We start from the raw sequence: 27,989 nt of genomic DNA, 5'->3' as shown, positions 1-27,989 counted from the left end.
GCCATGTTTTAAAATCCCAGCTATTAATTTGAATCACTTTGGGGAACTCTTGAAAAATATTTGCTCCCAAGCTCTAATTTGAATCAATCTATTCAAATTTTCTGGCGGTGGGGCCCAAGCATCAGAATGCTTTAAAATTCCCCAGGGGATTCTAATGTGCAGCCAGGGTTGAGAACTACTGAGCTAGTAGGCAAGAAGTGATGCCAAATGAGTTAATATCTTCTGATTCTGTTCTCCATGGCCTGTGATCCAACCCAGCAGATCCTGAATCCCTTTAAGAATTTGGACAAGCTCTGTTACACGGTTTGCCTGGTGAGTTCTTTCTGCCACTGGAGGTGTACAAGGGCCCTTATAGGCCATTATGATTCAATCCAAGAACTGTTCACCATCCGGCTGTGGTGGAACAGGCTTTACATCACATTGGGGGTGGGAGGACGTCACTTCTTTCATGACTTTCATGCCTTTTTTTGGCCTAGAACATAATACCAGGTGGACTCCAAAGTCTGTGAATCAGCTTCCCAAACCACACAGAGACTTTTCTGAAATGTAATACTTCACCTGAAACAATTTTGAAACCAAATCTCTGCCATGTTCTGCCAGACAATTCAGGTATCTTAATTATCTGTCAGCCTTTTGGAACTTAAGTGAATATGCCTCTTTAAACTACTAAATGCTTGCCTACTTATAAACTCAAAATGAGGTTTATAAAGTTTGTTTCAAAGGAGTTCTAAAAGGGGAAACCATATATTTTTACTTAATAGTTTTTAAACAGTTCCTACTTACATACATACTTCATTTCGTAATTCTAATTCCCTCAAACAATGTTATTTCTTATATCAAGCCTGGCTGACTCTCTGACATGTAGTGCAGGTATTTCCACTTGGTATCTGCTGTGTTTGTCCTTCACTGGGGCTGCCAAACGCTGACTAAACAAATCATGTTAGTCAGCTCCCAGCGGGGCTCTCCTCTTGCGTTCAGACTGGAGAGCTATCGCCATCTTTCCATCATATTTAGCTAACATCTTCTGTGCTTTGTGTAACTGTAAACAGTATTTTATTTAGAACTTTATAAATCATAAACAATGACATAATTTTAAACATACAGCTAATAACACATGAAAATAGAGTCAGGAAAAGAAAAAGCAAAAATATCTGTTTTTTGGAGTCATCATTTCTTTCTTTCTTCTTCTTTTTATTCCTTTGCAGGGTGAGAGTACAGATGGTTTCTAATGAAGCTCTCTCATGCAACTGGAAAATTCCTACAGCTGAAAGGCTGCTGTCTCAGCCACAGAGCTGACAAAGTTTTCCTTGCACTGAGAGAAAATGGGAATGTGAGGTAAGTCAAGGAAGAATGAAGCCCTACTTCTTTCCTGCTTGATATTATGCAGGTCTTAAAAAGATGTCATCAAAGAAAAGTTTGGCAAGAACTTCTGGGTTCTGCTGTTGATGTAAATCTCAGGAGTTAGGCCTCAGACAGGACCTTAGCGTGATTTCACGAGTTCCTTCTTCTGATGAAATTCACTGCCACCTCTGGGGTGCCAGTCTCAGTGCGCCACACTTGGGACCCAAAGTTGAACTGGACATGGTCCCTGTCCTCAGAGAATCTTCATGCCCCCTTACTGAGGCCTGTGCAATCCACAGGCTGCAAATTAGGTGGAAGAAATTCGCCTGGGAATGTTGGTTCTGTGGAGAGTTGACTCATCCTAAAAGAATCACTATAGAGTAGAAATCAGAATATGTATGAGCTGGCCCAACACCCCTAAAAACTCCTTCGCTATTCACCAGCCAGGGCACTCCTCTCATCCTGGTCAGTATCCCCACTTCCACCATGAGTCCTCCCCAGCTCATTACATGTGTGTGCATATATATGTATACATATTTCTTCTAAATATATATATATATATATACTTATATATCTAAGTATACAGTTGACTCTTGAACAACATGGGTTTGAACTGCACAGGTCCACTTATACACAGTTGTTTCCCAGTAGATACTACAGTACTACACAATCCACAATTGGTTCAGTCCTTGCATGCGGATACCGGGAACCACGGCTACAACTATAAATTATACAGGAAGTTTCCACTCCTCAGAGGGTCGTTGCCCTTAACCCCCACTTTGTTTGAGGGTCAACTGTGTGTGTGTGTGTGTGTGTGTGTGTGTGTATTATATATACATATATATATAATACACACCACGTATATATGTATGTTAAATATAAGTACATATATATATTAGTGGGAAGAAATGTGTGTGCGTGTGTATATATATGTATGTATATACATGCATATATATATATATTCTAAGTTAGTACTTGCTATGCATGGAAGATGCTAACATCTAAACGGCTTGTGCCCAGCATTGAGATAGATGTAGTTATCTCACCCAATATAGACTACATATTGATCTTATAAGACAGGTATTACTGTACTAATTTTGTCTAATGCAGAAACAGAAGCTGGCAGATGGTAAGCTGCTCAAGGTCACACTGCCAGCATGGGGTGAAGCCCAGATTCCAGCAGGCCTGCCTGATTTCACAGCCCTTCCAATTCAATGAACCTGATCTCATTTAAATGATATTAAAGTCTAACTTTGCCTCTTAGGTCAGTAGCACTTTATTCTTTCTGTTTATTCCAAATGTCAACCACTTCTTTTTTTTAATTTTTAGTTTATATTGGAGTATAGTTGATTACAATGTTGTGTTAGTTTCAAGTGTACAGCAAAGTTATTTAGTTATACATATATATATATATATATATATACTTTATCAGATTATTTTCCCATATGGGTTAATAACAGAATTTTGAGTAGAGTTTGCTGTGCTATACAGTAGGTCCTTGTTGATTATCTATTTTATATATAGTAGTGTGTATATGTTAATCCTAAACTCCTAATTTACCCCTCACCCCAACCTTTCCCCTTTGGTAACCATAAGTTTGTTTTCTAAGTCTGTGAGTCTGTTTCTATTTTGTAAATAAATTCATTTGTATCATTTTTTTTAGATGCTACATATAAGTGATATCATATGATATTTGTCTTTCTCTGACTCACTTCACTTAGTATGATGATCTCTGGGTCCATCCATGTTGCTGCAAATGGCATTATTTCATTTTTTTATGGCTGAGTAATATTCCATTGTATATATGTACCACATCTTCTTTATCCATTCCTCTGTCAATAGACATTTAGGTTGCTTCCATGTCTTGGCTATCGTAAGTAGTGCTGCAATGAACATTGGGGTACATGTATCTTTTTGAAGTATGGTTTTCTCTGGATATATGCCCAGGAGTTGGATTGCTGGATCATACGGCAACTCTATTTTTTAGTTTTTTAAGGAACCTCCATACTGTTCTCCATAGTGGCTGCACCAATTGACATTCCCATCAACAGTGTAGGAGGGTTTCCTTTCTCCACACCCTCTCCAGCATTTATTGTTTGTAGACTTTTTGATGATCGCCATTTTGACCAGTGTGAGGTGATACTTCATTGTAGTTTCGATTTGCATTTCTCTAATTATCAGCGATGTTGAGCATCTTTTCATGTGATTCTTAGACATCTGTATGTCTTCTTTGTAGAAATGTCTATTTAGGTCTTCTGCCCGTTTTTTGATTGGGTTGTTAGTTTTTTTGATATTGAGCTGCATGAGCTGTTTATATTTTGGAAATCAACCCCTTGTTGGTCGCATCATTTGCAAATATTTTCTCCCATTCTGTGGGTTGTCTTTTCGTTTTGTTAATGGTTTCCTTTGTTGTGCAAAATCTTTTAAGTTTAATTAGGTACCATTTGTTTATTTTTCTTTTTATTTCCATTACTCAAGGAGGTGGATCCAAAAAGATATTGCTGCAATTTATGACAAAGAGTGTTCTGCCTATATTTTGTTCTAGTAGTTTTATAGTATCTGGTCTTTCATTTAGGTCTATAATCCATTTTGAGTTTATTTTTGTGTATGGTATCAACCACTTCTTTACAGTCATCTAATCTACTTTTCCCAAACAATTTTTCTAGAAAATTTGGATGCAATTTCTTCCACTTGGTTTCTTAACCATGGATGGAGCAGAAATTTTCCCAATTTGGGGAATGATCTGCTAGGATCTAAACACTTGACAGGTTGGTTATTTCATCGTAGTCTCATCGAGGAAAAAGAAAGAAACCATAACATTTTTCCTTCTTTCCTTTCTCTTCCCTTCCCTCCCTTCTTCTTTTCTTTCTTATTGGCTCCTTTCCTTTCTTCTATTTATTTCTAATTTAAAAGCACCATATAGGGACTTCCCTGGTGGTCCAGTGGTTAAGACTCCATGCTCCCAATGCAGGGGACATGGGTTCGATCCCTGGTCGAGGAACTAGATCCCACATGCTGCAACTAAAAAATCCCACATGCTGCAACTAAAGATCCCGCATGCTGCAACTAAGACCTGAGCAGCCAAATAAATAAATATATTTAAATAAATAAATAAATAATAAAAGCACCATATATTGGGCTTCCCTGGTGGCGCAGTGGTTGAGAGTCTGCCTGCCGATGCAGGGGACACGGGTTTGTGCCCCGGTCCGGGAGGATCCCACGTGCCGCGGAGCGGCTGGGCCCGTGAGCCATGGCCGCTGAGCCTGTGCGTCCAGAGCCTGTGCTCTGCAACGGGAGAGGCCACAACAGTGAGAGGCCCACGTACCACAAAAAACGAAAACAAAAACAAAACAAAAGCACCATAATTAAGCCCAATGCACTCCTATCTTACTGAGAAGAAACATATACGTACAGGTAATTATCAGGAAATATAATATGTACAATGACAGAAATATATTCAAAATATAGTTCCAGACCAGAAGAGGGTGTGATTAACTCTGTCCTGAAGAGGGTGGTGCCGGGGTATCTAAGTGTTGAAGAATGAATAGGCAAGAGAAAGGGCATTTCAGGGACAGCACAGAGTATGAAAAGCCCAGGGGCATCTTTGTTGGGTACAGATTCCTATACCAGTGACTACTACATGCAATAATAAGAGGAATGGAGATGTAGAAAGGTCAGAGCTAAACAAGTATTGTATTGATATTGGCAAAGTGTGTGCTGTTTCCAAAGACAAGGGTCCTGCTGCTCTCAGCGTTGTTATAGTGAAAGGTGAAGCAGCTGCAGGGATGGCTCCAAGCCAGTCCATGTTGATGGAATGACTTCTCTCTCCTGGAAATTATGATACTAAATGTTTAATATTTATCAGTATCATTTCTATTCATCATAAAAGCTATTTGACATGGTACAAATTAGAGCCAGGCTGTATTCAAAGCATTTATTTTCTCACAAATATTTAGTGCAAGGAGAATGGGATCTTCATGATGAGTCAGAATAATCCCTGATGATGGGGATGAGGCCTAGCTCCCCTGAAGCACGTGGCTGCACAAGATCAGAGTTCTGTCAACAAGGGGAGAGGAGGAAATGGCTGTTGGGCAGGCATTCAACAATGTCCACTACAGAGTGAATAAGAATATGAAGGTACTATCAGGTTAACATTTGCAGTTAGTACAAATGAGGTACCTGTGTTCTAATGAAGACAGAGCATTGCATATTTTCTCTCTTCTTTAGCACCATGCAGGTCATTATAGGTCACATGTAATGCTTTGCAGAGGACTTTTTATTGGTTTTCACTTTGTTTTACTATATCTTTATCTATAATCTTCAAAACAGTACTTTATAAATATTAGTGCTTTTAAATTTCTATTTGTCATCTGCAAGATGCAGGAGATGTAAATTTGCCTCAATTTATTCAATATCTGAATATCTGCAGGAGGCAAAAAATTTGCTTTTTGGTGTAGGTAGTCATTTCTTTAATCAAAAAAGTTAAATAAAAATGTTTCTTTTGGAACAAAATATTAGAAGCCACCAGGGTTCGTGGAGGACCTCAGATAGAGCCACCTATTCAGTTTGGATCACCTGCTCATCTCTGGACTATTATGTGAGAAAGAAAGAAATTTCTATCTTCTTTGAGGGACTATATTTTAGAGTCTATTTATTACAATAGGCCTGCCTTAATTAGCAGACTTGTTGCTTTTTTGGAAGGTGGGGGGCAAATATTCCAATTTTGTCATAAGAAACTACAATTTAGAATTTTGGACAAAATCTACAAGTCTTTTAAAAGAAAGGTTGATTGTTAATTCAGTATTATTTGAAGCTCTGTTTAGGCCAAAACCACATGTCAGTGGATTACCACTGCCTGTTTTGGCATTGACTCTTGTCTCTGAGATTTCTTGGCTGTATGACTAGATGCTTCTATGTTTGTGCCTTATGTTTTCCCTCTACCACAGGCACCACACAATTTTCAGGGAGGCAGAGAGAGAATCCCTGGCTAACCTTTGAAAGGAGGGGTGAAATGTAGGTTGTGAACTCTCTATGTCACTTAATTGGTATTTTATAAAGAGACTAATTTATTAGGTGAAAGTACTACAGAGCATCCAGCTCCTCAAATCAAGGGTGTAGTAGATCATGGCAGATAGAAAGATATCCTACAGATAGAGGAATGCTGAGTGGATGAGATGAGTTAATATGTATAAGGACTTAGTACTGGCAAACAGTAAATGCACATTTAAGGTTGGATATTAGTAACGTGCAGCTTGCCCAAGGTCACAACTAGTAAGTGGAGGAGTAGATGAACCTCCTACACTGAACTTCCATGTTTCAGTTTGTTTACACATTTCTGTCTGCCTTTTTGCTCTGCACACCTTTGAGATTTCCTTTATTTTTACCTTCCATTTGACTAATTCTATCTTTAATTGTGTTTATTACTCAAGTCAGTTTTTAGTAATGAAAAATATTTTGACAATCATATTTTTAATTTCAAATAATTTTTATATTGCCATAATAGCTCATTTTTTTCATGGTGACCTATTCTTGTATTATGGATGTAATATCCTTTCTCTCTCTGAGGACACTAAATAAAATTATATTTTTAAAGTTCTTTTTGGTTTTCTGCATTATTTCTATTTTTTCCAGAGTAATCTGTTCTGTTTGCTTAACCCTTTGCTTAATCCTGGTCCTTTTCCTTTCTTCTACTGGTTTTTCTCAAATATCTGATGATGCTGCATTAGCCATTCATATTTATGAGTAAAAATTTAGGTCACTGCTTTGGGAGTTAGCATCACTTTTCTCTGCAGTTGCATAGGTCTTTTCCCCCAGCAGGACTTCTCCTGAGGGCTGACTGCATACTTTGTGTCAGTGTGCGCTAGTTGTGTTGACAGAGTTCACTTTGGGGTTCATGGATACAGAGCAGACAGACATCCTCCCATTACTGCAAAGGAGGAGTGACTGCAAAGAAGTGGAAGCCTTTAATGTACTTCTTTCCTGAACAGATCTACTTTCTTCTCCAGTCTCTCTCCATATCTTTTTCCAGCCAGGAGGTGAGAGAGGGTGGTCCTAGGGCATTTCCAGCTCTCCTTCTCTTTCTGGTCCCAGCTTAAAAGCTTTTTCCAGGCAGATAACTCACATTCTTAAAGCACAACTGTCATTAATCCATTTTGAGCTTATTTTTGTGTATGGTGTTAGGGAGTGTTCTAATCTCATACTTTTACATGTACCTGTCCAGTTTTCCCAGCACCATTTATTGAAGAGGCTGTCCTTTCTCCACTGTACATTCCTGCCTCCTTTATCAAAGATAAGGTGACCATATGTGTGTGGGTTTATCTCTGGGCTTTCTATCCTGTTCCATTGATCTATCTTTCTGTTTTTGTGCCAGTACCATACTGTCTTGATTACTGTAGCTTTGTAGTATAGTCTGAAGTCAGGGAGCCTGATTCCTCCAGCTCCGTTTTTCGTTCTCAAGATTGCTTTGGCTATTCGGGATCTTTTGTGTTTCCATACAAGTTGTGAAAATTTTTTTCTGTTTCTGTGAACAATGCCAGTGGTAGTTTGATAGGAACTGCATTGAATCTGTAGATTGCTTTGGGAGTATAGTCATTTTCACAATGTTGATTCTTCCAATCCAAGAACATGGTATATCTCTCCATCTATTTGTATCATCTTTAATTTCTTTCATCAAGACCTAAATGTAAGTCCAGAAACTATCCAACTCTTAGAGGAAAACATAGGCAGAACACTCTATGACATAAATCACAGCAAGATCCTTTTTGACCCACCTCCTAGAGAAATGGAAATAAAAACAAAAATAAACAAATGGGACCTAATGAAACTTCAAAGCTTTTGCACAGCAAAGGAAACCATAAACAAGACCAAAAGACAACCCTCAGAATGGGAGAAAATATTTGCAAATGAAGCAACTGACAAAGGATTAATCTCCAAAATTTACAAGCAGCTCATGCACCTCAATAACAAAAAAACAAACAACCCAATCCAAAAATGGGCAGAAGACCTAAATAGACATTTCTCCAAAGAAGATATACAGACTGCCAATAAACACATGAAAGAATGCTCAACATCATTAATCATTAGAGAAATGCAAATCAAAACTACAATGAGATATCATCTCACACCTGTCAGAATGGCCATCATCAAAAAATCTAGAAACAATAAATGCTGGAGAAGGTGTGGAGAAAAGGGAATACTCTTGCACTGCTGGTGGGAATGTGAATTGGTACAGCCACTATGGAGAACAGTATGGAGGTTCCTTAAAAAACTACAAATAGAACTACCATATGACCCAGCAATACCACTACTGGGCATATACCCTGAGAAAACCATAATTCAAAAAGAGTCATGTACCAAAATGTTCATTGCAGCTCTATTTACAATAGCCAGGAGATGGAAGCAACTTAAGTGTCCATCATCGGATGAATGGATAAAGAAGATGTGGCACATATATACAATGGAATATTACTAAGCCATAAAAAGAAACGAAGTTGAGTTATTTGTAGTGAGGTGGATGGACCTAGAGTCTGTCATACAGAGTGAAGTAAGTCAGAAAGAGAAAGACAAATACCGTATGCTAACACATATATATGGAATCTAAGAAAAAAGAATGTCATGAAGAACCTAGGGGTAAGACGGGAATAAAGACACAGACCTACTAGAGAATGGACTTGAGGATATGGGGAGGCGGAAGGGTAAGCTGTGACAAAGCGAGAGAGTGGCATGGACATATATACACTACCAAATGTAAAATAGATAGCTAGTGGGAAGCAGCCGCATAGCACAGGGAGATCAGCTCGGTGCTTTGTGACCACCTAGAGGGGTGGGATAGGGAGGGTGGGAGGGAGGGAGACTCAAGAGGGAAGAGATATGGGAACATATGTATATGTATAGCTGATTCACTTTGTTATAAAGCAGAAACTAACAAACCATTGTAAAGCAATTATACTCCAATAAAGATGTTTAAAAAAAAAAAAAAAGGACAACTGTCAGCATTTATTCTGTGGCTAAATGCCTCTGTTCCACACGCAGTTTTTTCATTAATATGTGATGATTGCCCATGTTACCTATATCTATTGACCCCAAGCTTCCTCTCTACAATGCTTTACTCCACTGTTATTGTTTAGATTCCTTCTCTTTTTTATCTTCTTGTGAGTCCTCATAGTTTCTTGTCCAATTATGGCAGATACATGAAGATAACTTTCTAATGTATAACGTCTATATTTTAAACATCTATGTTTAAAATTTTTCTCTTTGTACAATTTTTAATCATTTGAATGGATTTGGAAGTGTGTGCTTGGCCTGCTATTTTGATTAGTCTTTCCTACAAGTAATTTTAAAATATCTGTTCTCTATTGCCTTCTTAAAGTTTCTGTTTAGGATTGACTGTCTACACAGGTTTACTTCAAAAAGGTGACAGTGAAGAAGTATGTTTGCTGATGTAACTGATATGTGTAATATACAGAAAAACGTGCTAGTAGTTTCACCTAATTGTGCCAATAACACGTAAATCCAGGTTTTGGAGTTCCTGGGAGAGCTTCAAGCTCCCATTAAATCGAGAAATAATCAAATGATCAGATGTGGAAGGCTGATTCTTTCTTGATTTACCCTCTACCACTCTCATATGGTTACCCCACTGGATCTCTGAGACAATGAGAGGGATCCTATATTCTGATCCTTCCATCTTCTTCAAGCCCAGCCACTCTGGGTCCTCATGAGAAATTAGGGAGTGGTTTCAATGGCCCTGGTACTGATGCAAATGTTCAGGGAGCCCTGAAACTGGTCTAGGATTTCCCACCTGCAGCTCACTAGGTGCTCTTGTTATTTAAAGCTGAAGATCAAAGTCTGAGCTACAACACCTGATTCTCACATGCCAGTTGTGAATGCCAGGGGGATAAGGGGCATACGTGTGTGTGTGTGTGTGTGTGTGTGTGTGTGTGTGCTCACACACTCATAGATCTGTCTGTTGGGAGGCAACAAGTGTTTGTAGTTCTACAGTAAGAAGTTAGTTAATATTCATTGAATATTGTGGGCAGGCCTCTGAAGTCATGTATGTGGGAATACAAAAAGCTCGTAGATATTTTTTCCTCAATGCCTAATTAAGGAGCTGAATTTGGATGGAAACTCTCTTCCATCTTTGCAAATACAATCTGTTATGGACTGAATATTTGTGTTCTCCCAAATTCATATGTTGTAATCCCCCCAATGTGATGCTGATAGGAAGTAGGCCCTGTGGGGAGTGATTAGGTCATGAGGGAGCCCTCATGAATGGGATTAGTGCCCTTATAAAAGAGACCCCAGACAGCTCCCTCACCCTCTTTCCACTGTGTGAGGACAGTGAGAAGTCAGCAGTCTGCAACCTGGAAGAGGACTCTCACAAGAACCTATCATGCTAGTACCCTGATCTCGGAAGTCTACCTTCCAGAACTGTGACAAGAGATTTCTGTTGTGTATAAGCCACTAGTCTATGATATTTTGTATAGCAGCCCAAACTAAGACACAATCTAATTGTATTTTTAGAAATAGAAATAAGAAAATAAGAAAAATGGTATAGAAGAGAACATCTGTACAGTTGAGAAGTAATGAGTAAAATGACTGTTTGTTTCTCTTTAAATGACAGTGTCATTTTCACATACGTCCAGCCTTCTTTCTCTGCCACAGAGGTTCCTGAATTTGATGATTATGGCCCAGATATTTAAGAATGTATCCCAGTGTGGTTTCCTTTGTTTGTTTATAAATTGTATTCTTATACTACTACATGAATACATTATGAATATTAACATTTCCTATATTTGTATATGTTTTATAATATGTGGAGTAAAAAATGGGAAATTTGAAGAGTTTCTCTCCACATCCTAATAAATTTAGCACATTGCCTATTTCTTGTACAATTTCAGTTAGATTCACTGAGTAATTATAAAACTTTTTATAGTGGAAATGTTAAAAAAAAAAGTAGACATGAAAGTATAATAAATCCCATGTACCCATCCCTTAGTTTTAATAATTATCAATTTATGACCAATGTTATTTCATCTATACCCCTCATATCTTTCATTTAAATTATTTTTGAAACAAATCCCAGATATAGAATAATTAAATTAATTTATTATATATTATATTCCACCTAACTAACATAAAAGAAATGAATGAAAGAAGAAACAGAGAAAGAAAAAAAGAGAGAAAATGAATAAATGAAGGAAGAAAGGAAGGAAGGAGGGAGGGAGAGGATGAGGAACATAGTTTAGTTATTATTTTATTCTTATAAACGTAAACTCAAATGAAGTAACAAGAGTTTGATCTGGTGCAAGTTAGTTTGCTTTATTTTGGAAATGATCCCAGTTAATGAGTATTTACCTTCAGAGATTTCAGTTCTTCTGCAAACCTGCTGACCCTGATTCCTGGGTACTTCAAACACTTTTAGATGCAATTCAGACTCTGCAGGAACATTTGCTCTTACCCAGATGGTGGACATTATGGAACCAGAACCACTGTACTCTGTGTTTCCTTGCCACTTAAAACAAACGAACGAGCAAATTAAAACTCGGTATTTTTCTGATCTTTGGCTTTATTTTGTTGTGTTTTCACTTTGGCTAAAAGACTTCAGTAAAGATAGGGAAATGTAAAGCTACAGAGATTAAATATCGGAACATAGCAATGATCAAATCACACGCATAATCAGGTAACTTTCCTACAATCTCACATACAGATAATCATTTCCTAAGCTCACAAATATAAGACCCCATTCTTGTGGGTGCTGGATGAAAAAACATGGGTTTATCCTGAGGCCAAGGCTATTTTATTAACCGACCTTGGACTCTGCTGACCTCCAGAGGGAGCCCTATGGCAGCCATATCTGAGGCTGCCGTGAAAGAGCTAAAATTAGTTTGAACTGCCAAGGCAATGTTCATGGAGTGTGGCAATATTTCTGATAACCAAAACTCAAATGTTGGCATTCAATGGTAGCAATTTCAGAATGGTGAGCAACTTTGATAAATAAGCAATTTGGTGCTATGCCAGTGTAGCCTCCTGAATCTATTGACAGGAGGAAGTATTCCAGCAAAACAATCTCTAATACAACCATCTGCATCTCTTTTGTTTCTACAAATAGCAATCATGGGAGTCCAGCTAACTGTACTACTTCGGAAATTCTTTGAGCTAATAACATACAGTAACTTAGAGTAACACAACTCTGAACAGCTTCAAAAGCCTGCCTTGATGGTACTTTGTGATACACATGTTACGTGAGTCATTGTGAGATTTTGAAACTCAACATTCTCATCTATAATGTCTTAGGTGGAAGGAAGAGGATTTCAAACAAAAAAAATCTACCACTGGCTGATACAGAGGAGCAAGGGATCTGTTATTTAAAATCAATAGAAAATCTAAAGTCTTAACACTAGTTCACCAGTCTTGAACTGCAATAACCATTTAATAATTCCTGCAGTGCTTTGGGCTCAGCCCAGGGTCTCATAGTTTTGTGTTTGGATTCTATTAAGGGTCTTTTATCTTATGCTCTAGGAATGAGAGTGATGAATGCAATACTACTGCTTTGTATATATATAATACTTGTCATTCAAAACAGTCTTAAGACCCTCAAAGAGTAGGTAAACTTGTCAACTAGGTATCATACATACTTTTGAAACAAGGCAAGTTATTATTAAACAAGTAACTCACTTGTGAACTAATGTACAATGCATGTGTAACATACAATACTTTTTAAACATGGTTCAATTGAACAAAGAAAATTCTCCTATAAACCGAGAACCATTTAGATTATAAAACTGATATCTTATGATTAGAATTCATAGCTTTCTGAGAATTCTAATAATCAAATATCAATTTTTCCAGTATCACTCCAAAAGCATCAGCTGATAAGATCAACTGTTTACCTGTGACATGCCATTCTACTCTACTCTTGTGGGAGTACAAAGACACAGGTTAAGCGGAAAGGATATGGGAGGGAAGGAAGAACCTAGACCAAGGAAACTGGTGGCATCGTTTTGGCATCAGAGAGAGCTGATAAGGGAAAAAGCTTGGCTTTCAGAGGATTCTAACTCATTTTTAAACGAACTGCAAGCAAAGATATTATTCACCTGTTTCTTGACCCAGGCAGACTTCACCTTTTGTATTCTGACTTTTTGCTTTTATTTACAAGCAAAAAGCAAAGTATAACATGCCCACTGTGTACTACTAACTTGGTGGTGTGTCTGAAAAGTAACGGCTATGGCTTATTATAACTGATACTTACTATGGTTTATACATCTGATGCTATTTCACATACAGTACTCCTGTAACATACTGCTTTCAGCTACACTGGCTTATTTCCAATAGAAACTGGTGAGTCAAAACAGAGAGGCCTCTGAGAGCAGAAGTGTAACTGAACATGCAGTATAAGAGCCTGCTCTTGACTCAGTCACAGGGTCACTGCCCAGGGCTCACTCAATGATACACAACAGCGGGACATGGAGGAACCAGGCAGCAAGCTTTCCCCGGTACTGTGTCTATACTCTTAGGTCGTGGACTGGAAACTACTATGTTTAGGGAGTGTTTGTTTGGTTTCATCTGTCCTCAGGAAAGATATAATGAATGAAGTAGTGGAGCAAACCAGATCTGTTTAAGCAGGTTATGCTTGTTTACTTTGATAAGAGGACTTTACACTGATGCCATCTAAAAAAAGCCAAACTCTGAGAAACAGAGTAGAGTGGCGGTTGCCAGGGGTTATCGGGTATTATTGGTCAAGGAGTACAAACTTCCGGTTATAAGATTAACAAGTTTGAGGATCTAATGTACAGCATGGTGACCATAGCTAATAGTGCTATATCATATACTTGAATATTGCTAGGACAGAGTAAATCTTAAAAGTTCCCACCACAAAAAAGAAATGGTAACTGTGTGACAAGATGGCGATGGTAGCTAATGCTGTGGTGATAATCATTTTGCAATATAAAAAATGCGTCAAATCAACACGTGTACCACCTTAAACTTACACAGTGTTATGTGTCAACTGCATCTCAATAATGCTGGCATTGGGGGGTAGGAGTTATGTAAAAAAAATACATATATAGATTTTTACTATATATATACCCCATACCCCAGACTCTGAAATTGGGGCTCAAAACTCTCTAACTTTACCACATTCCCTCGGTAATTATGGTTGTCAGCCAAGTTTGAGACTTGAAGGCCTAGATTTTCAAATACACTCCCAAATTCTACTCAGATTCTCAGTTTTAAATCTATTTTTTCTTCTCAGTCTTTAGCCAAAGATAAAACAGGATACCCCTTCCCTTTCCAGGCCTTCATATCGACAGAGCAAGTGTTGAATACTTTCTTGCATTGCTTACTAAACATCTGTTTCATTTGACAAATGAAGACACAAACTCAGAGATGTTAAGTTCCTAGTTCAAGGTTACACAGTACACTAGTGGGAGTGCTGGGGTTAGAAAGCTGGCTCTATGGTCAGCTGACCATTCCTTTCCTTCTCTTTTTTCCCAGCTTTACATTCATTTGTGAGTAAGAAAAATGGAGGCATCTAGGGGAATTCTTTGAAACACTAGACCTTGCATTAGGGTAAATGTAGACGCTAATTTTCAAGCAACATTTCCTCTCAGAGAGAAACCTACAGAATAAAAAAGACTTAAAGAGACATAGTGGACTTCCCTGGTGGCTCAGTGGTTGAGAATCTGCCTGCTAATGCAGGGGACATGGGTTCGAGCCCTGGTCTGGGAAGATCCCACATGCCGCGGGGCAACTAGGCCTGTGAGCCACAACTACTGAGCCTGCGCGTCTGGAGCCTGTGCTCCGCAACAAAAGAGGCCGCGATAGTGAAGAGGCCCGCGCACCGCGATGAAGAGCGGCCCCCGCTTGCCACAACTAGAGAAAGCCCTCACATAGAAATGAAGACCCAACACAGCCAAAAATAAATAAATAAATAAATAAATAAAAGATTACTATTAAAAAAAAAGAGAGAGACATAGCAACCAAATACAATGTGTGGACTTTTGGGTCCCAATTTGAGCAAAATACCACCTGGATATTTAATCACATTAAGGAATCATGCTTAATTGTTAAAAAGGTGACACTTTTATTATGGTTCTATTTTTCAAAGTCCTTGCATTTTAGAAATACATATTGAAATATTTATGAATGCAATTATGTCTGGGATGCTTCAAATGCAGTGGAGGAGAGAGGGGGAAAAGTGGTTGTGATGAAACACACATTAGAAACAAGATTATCCATGAGCTAATAATGACTAAATCCAAGTGATGGGTGCATAGGGCTTATTATGCTATTCTCTCTTCTTATATATATATATATATTTTTTTTTTCTCATTGTAAAACACTTTTTAAAACATTCATTTCTCTCAAGGCCTGGCTTACAGTTTTGTGGGTTATCTGATTTACCTACATGATAATACGTTTAGTGAGGTCCACAGCTAGGTAGAATATATATATTTTTTTAATATAGAGCACAATTATTTTATTTCACTAATGAATCAGAAGACATTTTTGATACTATAATAAGCGTTCCAATGAAAACAAACCCAATAAGTTATACGAATACTTTTTAATGTTGTTAGATTCTGTGATACCAACAAATGTGGGGAACACATAGTGTTGGTGCCCTCTTTCACTCTTACTTAATGCCAACATAAGCATCTTCTTTTTTCTTTTATATTTAAAATATCTTTTTAATTTTTCAATTTTTTTTTATTTTTAACAACTTTATTGGAGTAGAATTGCTTTAGATAGCATATTGATAGCTTTATGTAATTCAGCAAGAAAATACCTCAGCCTCCTACCATGACCATTGTGAAGCAGGAGATAAACACCAGCCATTTAAAGCAGAAACTATGGTTCTCTAGTAACAGGAATCTCTTTCAATGTAGCCAAACACTTCTATAACCTGTTACACTCTGAGGGACCTAAAAAACTGCAATAGGTAAACTATTTATTAAAATAGTAAAAGCAGTTTGACAAAAATCATAAGAATTATGAAACAGCACTTACATTCCATAAGCGTTTTCATAGCTCAGAGTATGCTTGGGGAACCGTTAATTGCCTCAAAGTGAAATGAGGGTGCCCACCAGGATCCGGCTAGGAGGTAAATTTCTAGTTAGGGTGTCGAGCTCAGCACCAGTTTCCAAATGTGCACAGGAAGCTGCAGGTTCCAGATTTTGAAGCTAAACAGCTCTGCCTTCCTCCTTGTCCTTGCCCACCACCTCATCTCTGAATCTACAAGAGCTGTGAATCTTGAAGGGTAGGATCTACCAGCATTCATTACAACTTCAGAGGTAGCAGGTTCCTAAGTTCAATGAAAGGTGTTTGTCTTGAAGCAGTAATGAAATACGTTATTATTTCAATGAAATATAAACGATTTTCAGTATTTCAATGAAGTATGCTATTTCAGCACAAGAAAACACTGGAAATAGCTTTGTCTTATGACCTAGAAGTAGTAATAGATAATCTAAGGGGAAACAGATATAGATCTCTGGAAAGATAATGTTTTGTGTTTTTATTTTTCTTCCAGAACTCCAAATAATTGCCTTGACAGCAGTCGGCTCTAAAACGGTCCCCTTCTGAAGACTCAAAGGTGTTTACAGAAACTGAAAGTTCCAGCAGTAGATTTCCATGAGCTCATTAGCAGTTCCTTTAGATGTCGGGTTTACACATCAATATCCATGCGGTATAAACTCCTGCTGTGAGCGTTCGTTTTAATTACAAACAAAGTAGCAGAAGTCAGATATGTGATGACTGCAACGTTGGGGCATCTTTTTAGAATGACTGCAACGCTGGGGCATCTTTTTAGAATCCCTGCTTTGGTCACTATTATTCAAAGCAACTCCAACGCCATTTCTTGCCTGCCTCTATATGCTAATCAGCCTAGCCCACTCGGCTCCTCCCCCTTCCAGCCTCCTTTAAGAACCGTTCACTTTCAGCTGTCACGGAGGGTAACTCAGACCAGGCTTAGAAATCACTTGATTTAACTCGGCAGCACTTTTTTTTTTCTCCCCTTTGGGTATGTATTACTCTAGCAGTCGTCTCTAAATACTGGAGCCATTAGACTTCATGTCAGCAGAAGGAGTCATCATTGCAAAACTGTTAGAAATAGTTACTTTACTGGATTTTACACTATAAGGGGGGAAGTTTCAATGTGCTTTGAAATGAAAGAAGAATTAAGTTGTGTTTTTATCCAAATGAATTGGCATCTTTATATGTAGGAGAAGCTACAAGTTGGTAAATATTTATTTCAAGAGTCATGACTAGGAAACACTTGGAAGTTTATTAGAGAAGTAAATGTTTTTCCATGCAAGGACAGCATCTGCCTGTACCTCTGTGGTTCTGGGTATCGTGTGAAGACCATTCTAGGTGACTGGCCAAGGGAAGGAATACCCTACTGATACTGGGGCCACAGCCGTACTGCCAGTACCATGTCTACCATACAAAGAAAGGGCAGCAGCCACCTGTTCAACAGTTTGCGCACCTGTAGACTGAAGATTCCAGAGGACCAGCAACATCAAGGTGAGTCAGTCAGGCTAATGGGTTGTGTGTTCTGTGACCTCCTGTCCATTTGCATTTCCGGAAGGATGGTGGGCTGGGGAATCTCTGCTGTGAAATGCTTTGCAATCTTCCATTTTTAAACTCTGAGAATAGACATAATAGTGATGTATAAGGGTGAGTTAACTTGCATTCACTATTGGTTTTTAAAGGACTATAGAAGACTATCGAGAATGGAGTTGTCATTCTGAAACTTATGTGCTTACACTTCTAGCCACTGTCATTTTCCCAGAGTACTCTGGATTTTGTGTAATTCAAAACACCCGCATAGCCAAGGCTGAATCTGCTACAGGGGAAATTTGCTGAGAGTGGCTTTAAGTTAGTCTGCAATGTTCTCCCTTGTCCTACCACTAATGGTATCATCTTGGACTTAAAGTTTAAGCCTAAATTTGTCTGGATCTCTGGCTCATTCATTTGTGGGAGAAATAAATATATTCTAGGCTCTTTCTCTTTTATGGTTCTGGAACAGATGGAGACAGACAGGGCAAAGTGTCACATTTCACATGATGGGCACTCATTCAGACTGAACTATCTACCTTGCAGCCATTTTCACCATCAGTCTTAAAATTTCAAATCCACTACTCAGCCAGCTGCATCAATTAGCGGCAGATGGTTGACATGAATAGACAGGACGATCCCTCCAATCCATTCTGTCAGGGACACCAAGGACACTTATAGAGAAGGCTGGGTGTCAGGGATGACATCACCCCCAAGAGGTTAAGGATTCACCCCAAACATTTCTAACTTCTCCTCAATACCCTCAATAGACAGATGGATCTGTCTATGTATGGATCTAGACTACAAGCTCTTTATTTTTCCATAGACACAGTTTTAGATTTCAGTGGTATGAGGAGTGTTGGCTGAAGGGCTGAAACCTCCCATTTCCAAGGTGGCATCTGTGTGCTAACATTTGTGTGAATGTGTCAGGCCACCTCCCTGCTTCAGTTCCTGGACTTCATGCTGTACAAGGCTTAGCAGAGTGTGGGTATAAAATACTTCCTATTAAGTGAAAACAGCAAAAACTACTAAGACCCTTCTGTACCGTCAGGGCTCATATAAATTATTTTGAACTAACTGCCTTAGAATGTAAAGTCCTAGAATGTGTCTGGGTTTAATCACAGCACTGTCAAATGTACTTGCTTCTCTATTAATAGACAATCTAATTCATCATAGGGTTTTTGTTTGCTGTTCATTTTGTTTGAAATGTTTAAAGCTACCTTCCCTCTCCCACAATTGTTGATGTAATATTTATTATAGTAACCTTGCTAGGGGGAGCATAAAGGAGATGGTAAAAATCACCTGTAAAAATCACCACCCAAAAATAGTTGCTATTAACATCTTAATGTATAGCCTGCTAGCCTTTTCTTATATGCACATGTACAAATTATTCTTTGCTTGATTTTTTAAAGTAAATATAGACTTATTTTGTACATAGAGTTTGCAAACTGCTTTTTAACTCAACAATAGATTATGAACAAGTTCCCTTGTCATTATATATTCTTCTACAACCTTATTTTTAACAGTTGTATACTATTCCTTCATATGGATGTAGCAAAATTCTTTTAGGCAATTTACTGTGGCTGGACATTTCATTGATTTCTAATTTTTCACTATTACAAGCAACACTGTGTTTAACGTACACTAAAGGATAAATCATTGCCGAGATAAGATTATTTTCTTGGAATACATTCTTAGAGGTGGAATTGTGGAGTCAAAGGATATGCATGTTTTTAAAGATTTTTCAGGGTGGGGGAGGCAGATGGTCCTCTAATCAGCAGTGTAGAGATATAGAGTCTCAGTAATACTGGGTATTATTAAAATTGGTTTTTTCCAATTTTATAAGTGGAAAATAGTATCCCACTGTTGCTTTAATTTAAGGCAGGCCGTGTTGATGGTCTCTGCCTTACTGGCCATATCCAGAACAGCCTGGAAATATCATTGTGATGACATATTTCCCAAAATATCAACAAGATTAGAAGTCTGGTCTCCTCTTGCAGACCAAAGCTTTTGCCTAGAATGTTTTGAAAGCAACCATATTCTTCCACAACTGAGTCTCAAAATATCTGCCCACATAAACCACAACCCATAAAGTTGTGAAGCATGCTAATGCAGTCCAGACTGGCCACTGACTGCTACGAGAGATGTCATCTAGAGATGTGAGTTGACAAGTGACACTGGGCAGTGTTTGCATTCCAGTTACTGTCCCAGAGTTTAAAAGTATTCATTCAGTGCAATGGTTCTGACTTTTCCACAAGCTATATTTGTACCTTGTTATTATGCAAAGTTCAGCAAAGGTCCAAGGAAGCAAAGCCATTTGTTTCAGAGTGAGGGCTGGCTGTGGATTTATTCACTGAGATACTCTGAGTTTGTGGCTTTGGCCTACCACCAGCCAGACTAAGATTCCAGCATACAGGTCAGGATGAATTGACATTTAACTCTTCTGAGGCATAACCAGGTTCAACACATGCGTACTTTCCAGTCCTCCATGCTAGATGCTAAAGTGCTTTATGTTAAGTCTGAGGTATTTAACTCTTTCCACCTAGTCACTCACAAAATGTGCTTTTTGGGTGACCACATAGATAAAAGTCACTTATTCTTCAGCAATTAGCTGTACAATGACTATGCAAAACACTGTGCCAGATGCTGGGTATGTACGCTGACCTAAGTCAGCCAAGCCACATGCTTTCCTGTCCACATAGACTTTACACTCTAGGGCAACAGGTGCTATACTAGTCCAGAACAGAAGTCCAGAAGGCTAATCTTTCTACTGTTGCTTCTTCTGTGGTATTTCAAATCCATCTGTCTATAACCTTGATCTGAGACCACATTTGTAGACATTAATTTATATGTCTATAAATACTCAGCACAAATTTCAGTACACATTACATGTACTGGGCAGATTTAATGATCCTTACATTTTACAGTGCTTTGAAGTTCACAAAGTAGTTTCACAGACATCATCTTATTTACTTATACAGATGTGTGTACATGTATGTAACATGTGTCTACATACATGTAGGTATGTATGCCTCGTGTACACATGTATGTATACATCCTATTGTTCTCTTTCTCTGCAGAAACTTGATTAATACACTACTTCACCTGGTTGTCATGAGAATTAAATAAGATAATGTATGTGAGACTACTTTGTTAACCTCAAAGCATGTACATACATACATACTCTATATGTATATACGTGTGTGTGTATATTGAAATATACAGATACATATAGATAAAGATATAGAGAGAGGGAGAGAGGTTATTTTAAGGGACTGAACACATGATTATGGAAGCTAGCAAGTCCAAAGTCTGTTGTGTGGGGCAGCAGGTTGGAGACCCACGTGAAGATCCTACCGATGTTACAGCTGAAGTCCAAAGGTTGTCTGCTGGCAGAATTCTGTCTTCCTCGGGAGAGGTCAATCTTTTGTTCTAGTCAGGCTTTCAACTGACTGGATGAGGCCCACCAACATTATGGAGGGCAATCTACTTTACTCAAAGTTCACCAATTTAATGTAAATCTCATTCAAAACACTCTCATAGAAACATCCAGAATAATATGTGACCAAATATCTGGCACTGTGGTGCAGCCAAGTTGACACATAAAATTAACTATTACAGGTAAGCATCATTAGCCTCATTTTTAAAGACGTGGACACTAGGAATCTTCAAGGTCAAGTGATTTTTCCAAGGTTACATAGTTATTAAAATCTACATTCAAGGCACTTTCTGTTATATACAGCTGTCTCATAAAATCCATGATTCTTAGTGTTACCATGATTAATTTTCTTCATTGGTCCATATTAGAAAACCTCTGCAGACCCAAGATGCATTGGGATTCCTCCTGATTTTCTTTGTGTGTTCTGACACCAATTTTTTGACACCAACTGGGTGTCCTACAATTCTATTCAATTCTAACACTACTTAGAGTTAGCAAGGACCCCAAAAGTTAAGGGCTCAGTCTCACAAGACTGCCCCCCTTCAAATGCCAGTTACAACTTTCAGGTGTCTCCAAGATACCTACATTTCTGCCTGGATAACTACAAATTCAAGGCTTCTCACAACCCTCTCAGGTTTTAAAATTTGCTAGAACATTCACAGAACTCAAGAAAGCTCACAATTGCCATTTTATTATAAAGGATACAAATGAACAGCCAGATGAAGGGATACATAGGGCAAGGTCTAGGCAAGTCCCGAGCACAGGAGCTTCTGTCCCCATGGAGTCTGGGTGCACCACTCTCCCAGTACATCAATTAGGTCACCGACCAGGAAGCTCCACTGAGCTTGGTGTCTGGAGTTTTTATATGGGATTTCATACTATGTGGGCATGATTGATTAAATTGCTGACCATTATTAAACTCAATCTCCAGAAGACCTACACGCACTTCTGTTTTTCTTTCACCAAAAGGGAGCTTCAAAGAGATAGTTTTGTTCTATTTGCAAAGCATTTAAAGTCACAGATTGGTAGAAACAAATATAGATCATTTAAAAATTATTAGAAAGGGGAGAACTCATATTCTATTCACTTATCGTGTTCAACCTCACACTCAGGACAGGAATCCTTTCCATAATAAGCCTTCCTAATGGATGGCACATATGTGAGGATTTGGAAAATTAATGTAATTATTTAAACTTCACTTTCCCACCTTATACTTGTTAGGATGGTTACTATTAAAAAAAAGAAAACAGAAAATAACAAGTGTTGATAAGAGAGTGGAGAAATTAGAACCCTTGTGTTTTGTTGGTGGGAAAGTAAAATCATGCATCTGCTGTGGAAAATAGTATGGTAGTTCCTTACTATTTAAAATTTTAAAACAGTATTATTCTATGAACCAGATATTCTACTTCTGGGTATATACCCCCAAAGAAGTGAAAGCAGGCACTCAAACAGATACTTGCACACACAAGAGCCAAAAAGGGTAGGCAACCTATGTGTTCATCAACAAATGAATGGATAAACAAAATACATAACTGGATTATTATTCAGCTTTAAAAAGGAAGGAAATTCTGATACAGGCTACAACATGGATGACTCTTAAGGATATTATGTTAAGTGAAATAAGCCAGTCACAAAAGACAAATACTGCATGATTCCACTAATATGAGATGTAGAACTGTTAAATTCATAGAGACAGAAAGTAGAATGGGAATTTCCAGAGGCTTGGGCAGGGGCAGGAAGAAGGGTGAGTGGGTAGTCATTGTTTAATGGTATACAGTTTCAGTTTTACAAGGTGAAAGAGTTCTGGAGATTGATTGAACAACAATGTGAGCAAAGTGAAAACTACTCTGCTGTACACTTAAAAATGCTTAACATGGTACATTTTATGGTATGTGTATTTTACCACAATTTGTTTTACAGCTATGGCTGTCAAAGCCATCCCTAATTGCATTTCTGGAGTTAGACTTAAAACAACAAACATGAAAGTAAAAATAAACAAAAAAACTCTTTCATTTTCCTACTTCTAAAACCAAAGCTAGGAGGAAATATTCTACTCATCCCTGATTCCCAAAAGCTATTTCTTTGAAAACATTAATAAAATTAATAAAATCCTAACTAGATTTATCAATAAAAAAGAGACAAAACAGGGACTCCCCTGGTGGTCCAGTGGTTAAGATGCTGTGCTTCCACTGCTCCACTGCAGGGGGCATGAGTTTGATCCCTGGTCGAGGAACTAAGATCCTGCATGCTGCACAGTGCAGCCAAAAAAAAAAAAAAAAAAGAGAGAGAGAGAGAGAGACAAAACACATAATCCATCATCAGGAATGATATAGAGTGCCATTATAGATCCTTCAAATATTATAAGGATAACAAGGGAATATTATAAACAACACTGTGCCAGAAAGTGCAGAAAAAAACATAAACAAAATTCAACATTCAGTCATGAAAAATTTTAAAAGGATTAGGGATGGAAAGGAAATTACTCAACCTGATAAAGAACTTTACAAAAAACAGCATCTAACATCGTACTTTCAGTATCAAGTGAAAGGCTGAACACTTTCCTGCTAAGATCAGAAGATAACGAAGATGTCCGCTGTAATTCCTTCTACTCAGCATCATACTGGAGGTCCTAGCCAGTGTACTAAGTTAAGAAAAAGAAAACAAAAGGCTTACGTATTGGAAAGAAAGAGATAAAACTGTTTTTATTCACAGACAAGTGATAGTCTATGTAGAAAAACCCTTAGGAATCTACGTCCACTGCCCCAAACACTAGAACTAATAATAATAAATAATGAAATATGTGCAAGACCTGTACACTTAAAACAGACATTGCAGAGAGAAGCTAAAGAAGATGGAACTAAATACATGAATTGGAAGCCTCAATATTATTAAGGTATCAATCCTCCTCAATTGATCTAGAGAGTCAAGGCCATCCCAATCAAAATTCTAGCAGACTTTTTTTTTTGGACAAGATGATTTAAAATTTATAAGGAAATGCAAAGGATCTAGAATAGTTAATCAATCTTGAGAAAGAAATACACAGTTGACAACTTATACTTTGGATTTTAAGCTATAATAATCAAGGTGGTATAATAATGGTGTAAGGATAGAAAATCAACCATTGCAACAGAAGAGGGAGCCAGGAAATTGAACTATTATTCATATGTGGTCAATTGATTTTTGACAAAGAGACCAAGATAATTTGAAAGAGAAAAAGATAGTCTTTTCTGTAATAATCCTGGAACAAATAGATAAACATATTACTAAAAATGAACCTTAATAACTACCTCATACAAAAATTAACTTGAGATGAAATATACTAAAATGCAAAAGCAAATCTATAAAGCTTCTAAAAGAAAACAGAAAACTATCTTCACAAAGTTGGAATAGGCAGGTTTTAGACAGACAGAAAAAGTGCTAACCATAAAAATTAGACAAATCAGACCATCAACACTAAACGTATCTGCTCTTTAAAGGATAACATTAGGAAAAGAAAAGAGAAGACTGGGAGAAAATATTTGTAAAAAATGTACCTGAAAAAGGACTTCTAATCAGAATATATAAAGAACTCAATGTAAACAATTTGATTAAAAAACGGAAAAATGATCTTGCAGGCACTTCAGAAAGAATATACAAATGGCCAGTAAGCACATCAAAAGCTGCTCAACATAACGAGTCATCAGGAACATGCAACTAAAATCACTGTGAGATATTGTTTCACATTCACTAGAAGGGCTAAAATTAAAAACACTGTTGATACTATGTGTTGGGGAGAATGTGGAGAAACAAGACTCCTAATCATTGCCATGAAGTGGTATAACAACTTTGGAAAACAGTTTGTCAGTTTCTTATATACTTAAATCTACACCTACCCTATGATCTAGCAATTATATTCTTAGGCATTTTCCCCAAGAGAAATGAAAACAATGCGTCCACAAAAAGCTTGAGCAAGAATGTTCATAGCAGATTTTATTCCTGTGAGCTTCAACATGAGAACAACCCAAGTGTATATAAGCAAGGTAAATGGATAAGCAAATTGTGGTATATTCATACACTGGATACCTACACAGTAGTAGCAAGAAATGAATTACTGATACATGCACCACAGAGATGAATCTCAAATGTGTATAACAGCTTGGGGGTAAAAACAGGAGGCTGACCCTGTGGGATGAAGGACCAAGATCTTGGCACACATGTTAACACATACACCAGAATGCTGCCACACATGCTGGGAACCTCGGGCAACAGGATACCTTTTTTTTTTTTTTTTGCGGTACGCTGGCCCCTCACTGTTGTGGTCTTTCCCGTTGCGGAGCACAGGCTCCGGACGCGCAGGCTCAGTGGCCATGGCTCACGAGCCCAGCCGCTCCGTGGCATGTGGGATCTTCCCGGACCGGGGCACGAACCCACGTCCCCTGCATCGGCAGGCGGACTCTCAACCACTGTGCCACCAGGGAAGCCCAACAGGATACCTTTTAACACTTATTGATATGCCATGTTATGGAAGGCCATCTACTGAGGATGCTCTAGACACCTTAGATGGTGAGTTCCACTAGGGGACCTATAGGACCCCTTTCAAAACTAAGATTCTATGATTTGTCCATAATTATTTCATTCATGTTGATGTTGTCTCCTTAACTGTGTTGTACAAGTTCTTTGAGAGCAGTAAACTGAAGTTATACCCTGGACTACACCACAGTGCTAATATGTCACTTATAAACAAATCACATTTACGGAGTGTTTGTCATTGGCCAGACACTGTTTTAAGCGCTTTTCATGTGTTTGCTCGTTTCTCTGCAAAAGCCTCATGAGATAGGTAATGGCCAAGACCTCACAGCAGGGGTGTAGAGGCAAGATCCTAACCCAAGAACCCTGACTCCAGAGCCTCTGCTTTAATCCATGCTCACTGCCTCTTATGAGGCACAGAAATAGATGCTCAGCTAAGCACTTATGAAGGGCCTGAGTGATGGCTGGCCCTTGAACTCAATTTGTGGTTCAGTTGTTCAAAATGTGTTGTTTTTGAAGTCACCGGTTAATTTCTATATAAATTACTAACCACATCCAACTGTCTCAGAAGTGGGTATTTGTCCCTAAGAGAAAGAGGTGAGAAAATGCAGCTGTATCAATACAAATACATCAGCCCAGAGAAAGTGACCTGCTTGCTGGGCTAGCAGTTTTCTTTTAAACAACAGCACAGTCCGTATCTCTCACACTGCATGAAGTGTGAAAGACAGCAATGCACTGTTTTTGGAACTGGACTGCTATGGCCTTGGAGAAATCCTTCGTACTTCTGACAAAATAAACAAGCAGTGTCCAAAACTCCAAATTAAAAAGGGCTAAATAATAGTCATGGTTATAATTCACTTTTTATTTAAATTGAGGATTCTATTTAAAAAGTGCTGGCTCAACCATTATATTAAATCATTAACTTGACTTGAAATCTTAAACAACATTTCGGCAAGGTAAGTTTCACACCTGCGTTGCTTTTTAATGAAGTCTGTTGGCAAATCTAGTACAATATCCAAAAGTCAGGATTTAATATGCAATCAATACCTGTATTCAGTAGGAAGCTGCATTCCTTCTACCCAAATGTCAGACAGCTCACCCCCTGTGGATGGCAATAAACAAGCAAGGCAGAAGTCATAGGTATAAGATCTGGACTGCTAACAAGTGATGATGGTCTGAAGATATATTTTGAAACTAACTAAAGTAACATCAAAAGAGCATAAAACATGCATGTGTGAGCTGAGCCAGAAAGAGGACAGGGGTTAAATTGGAACTGAGGAGATGGGATCTGATCTCACAGGAGAGAGAAGGAAGAAATTTTTTAAATGGCCTATACCACCACAAAATGGGTTCAGGTCCTAAAAGAATGTAATGCTGACAGGACATAAATTCTTTTCCCTTAGCAGATCCAGAGAAACTACCAGACCTCCAGAAACTACAACTCAGTAACTTGATCATGCCTCTAGAGTAGCGATGCACCTGAGTGAAAACACCATACTTCAGATCTATATAATGACTGGCTTAAGTAACCGGCACCAAATCCTTTCTCGTCCTGATGAAAGGAGGTAATTTGTAACATAGAGGGATGCTGCCATCTAGAGAGAGACTGTAAAGTAAGGAGAAAGTTTTTGAATGTTGGAAGTGGACTATTTTGGTCTAAGGTTGGCTGTGTTAAACTTTAGTTATCTGCAGAGAAATGAAATTGCAGATAAAGATTTGTGTGCCTGTGTGTTTTTATAAGCTGAGCATGGGTAAGACATATACCGGTGCTACAGACTACGAGGTTCTGTTTGTTCAACAAGGCCAACTTTGTCATAAGGAGCTTCATTTTCAAGCTTCGGTGTTATTTGCCATTTTTCTTTTTGAAAATTGAGTAAGCTAAAATTAATTAGTAGAAGTGATGGTTTTGTTAGTGGGATGAAGCAAAGTAGGTTTAGAGGGATTTGTAGAGAACAACTAGCTACAAATTTAAAGATAAGAAAAAACCAAAAAAATAGAGAAAACAAATCTTCATAAAAAAACCCCACCATGGGGACTACCCTGGTGGTCCAGTGGGTAAGACTCCACGCTCCCTACGCAGGGGGCCTGGGTTGGATCCCTGGTTGGGGAACTAGATCCCGCACGCATGCCGCAATTAAGAGTCTGCATGCCA

The 27,989-nt window shown here is 38.2% G+C and overlaps 1 protein-coding gene and 1 long non-coding RNA gene across 4 annotated transcripts in view; one reads left to right on the top strand and one right to left on the bottom strand.

Moving 5' to 3' along the window:
• The first annotated feature begins 17,330 nt into the window (after window positions 1–17,330).
• RANBP3L (RAN binding protein 3 like) overlaps window positions 17,331–27,989 on the top strand; it is a 49,127-nt gene continuing 38,468 nt past the window's right edge. For all 3 annotated transcript variants that reach the window (XM_060146029.1, XM_060146027.1, XM_060146026.1), the window contains exon 1: window positions 17,331–17,859. In XM_060146029.1, the coding sequence (XP_060002012.1) occupies window positions 17,769–17,859 (91 nt within the window). In that variant the 5' untranslated portion in view covers window positions 17,331–17,768. The remainder of the gene's footprint in view (window positions 17,860–27,989) is intronic.
• The window catches only part of LOC132518011 (uncharacterized), a 53,926-nt gene continuing 43,606 nt past the window's right edge, over window positions 17,670–27,989 (bottom strand). Inside the window, exon 4 of the long non-coding RNA XR_009539854.1 lies at window positions 17,670–17,981. This is a non-coding gene — a long non-coding RNA (uncharacterized LOC132518011). The remainder of the gene's footprint in view (window positions 17,982–27,989) is intronic.

The sequence above is a fragment of the Lagenorhynchus albirostris genome, chromosome 3 (assembly GCF_949774975.1).
Source record: "Lagenorhynchus albirostris chromosome 3, mLagAlb1.1, whole genome shotgun sequence".
In the NCBI taxonomy this organism is placed as follows: Eukaryota; Metazoa; Chordata; class Mammalia; order Artiodactyla; family Delphinidae; genus Lagenorhynchus; species Lagenorhynchus albirostris.
This window is presented reverse-complemented; position numbering and strand designations above follow the sequence as displayed.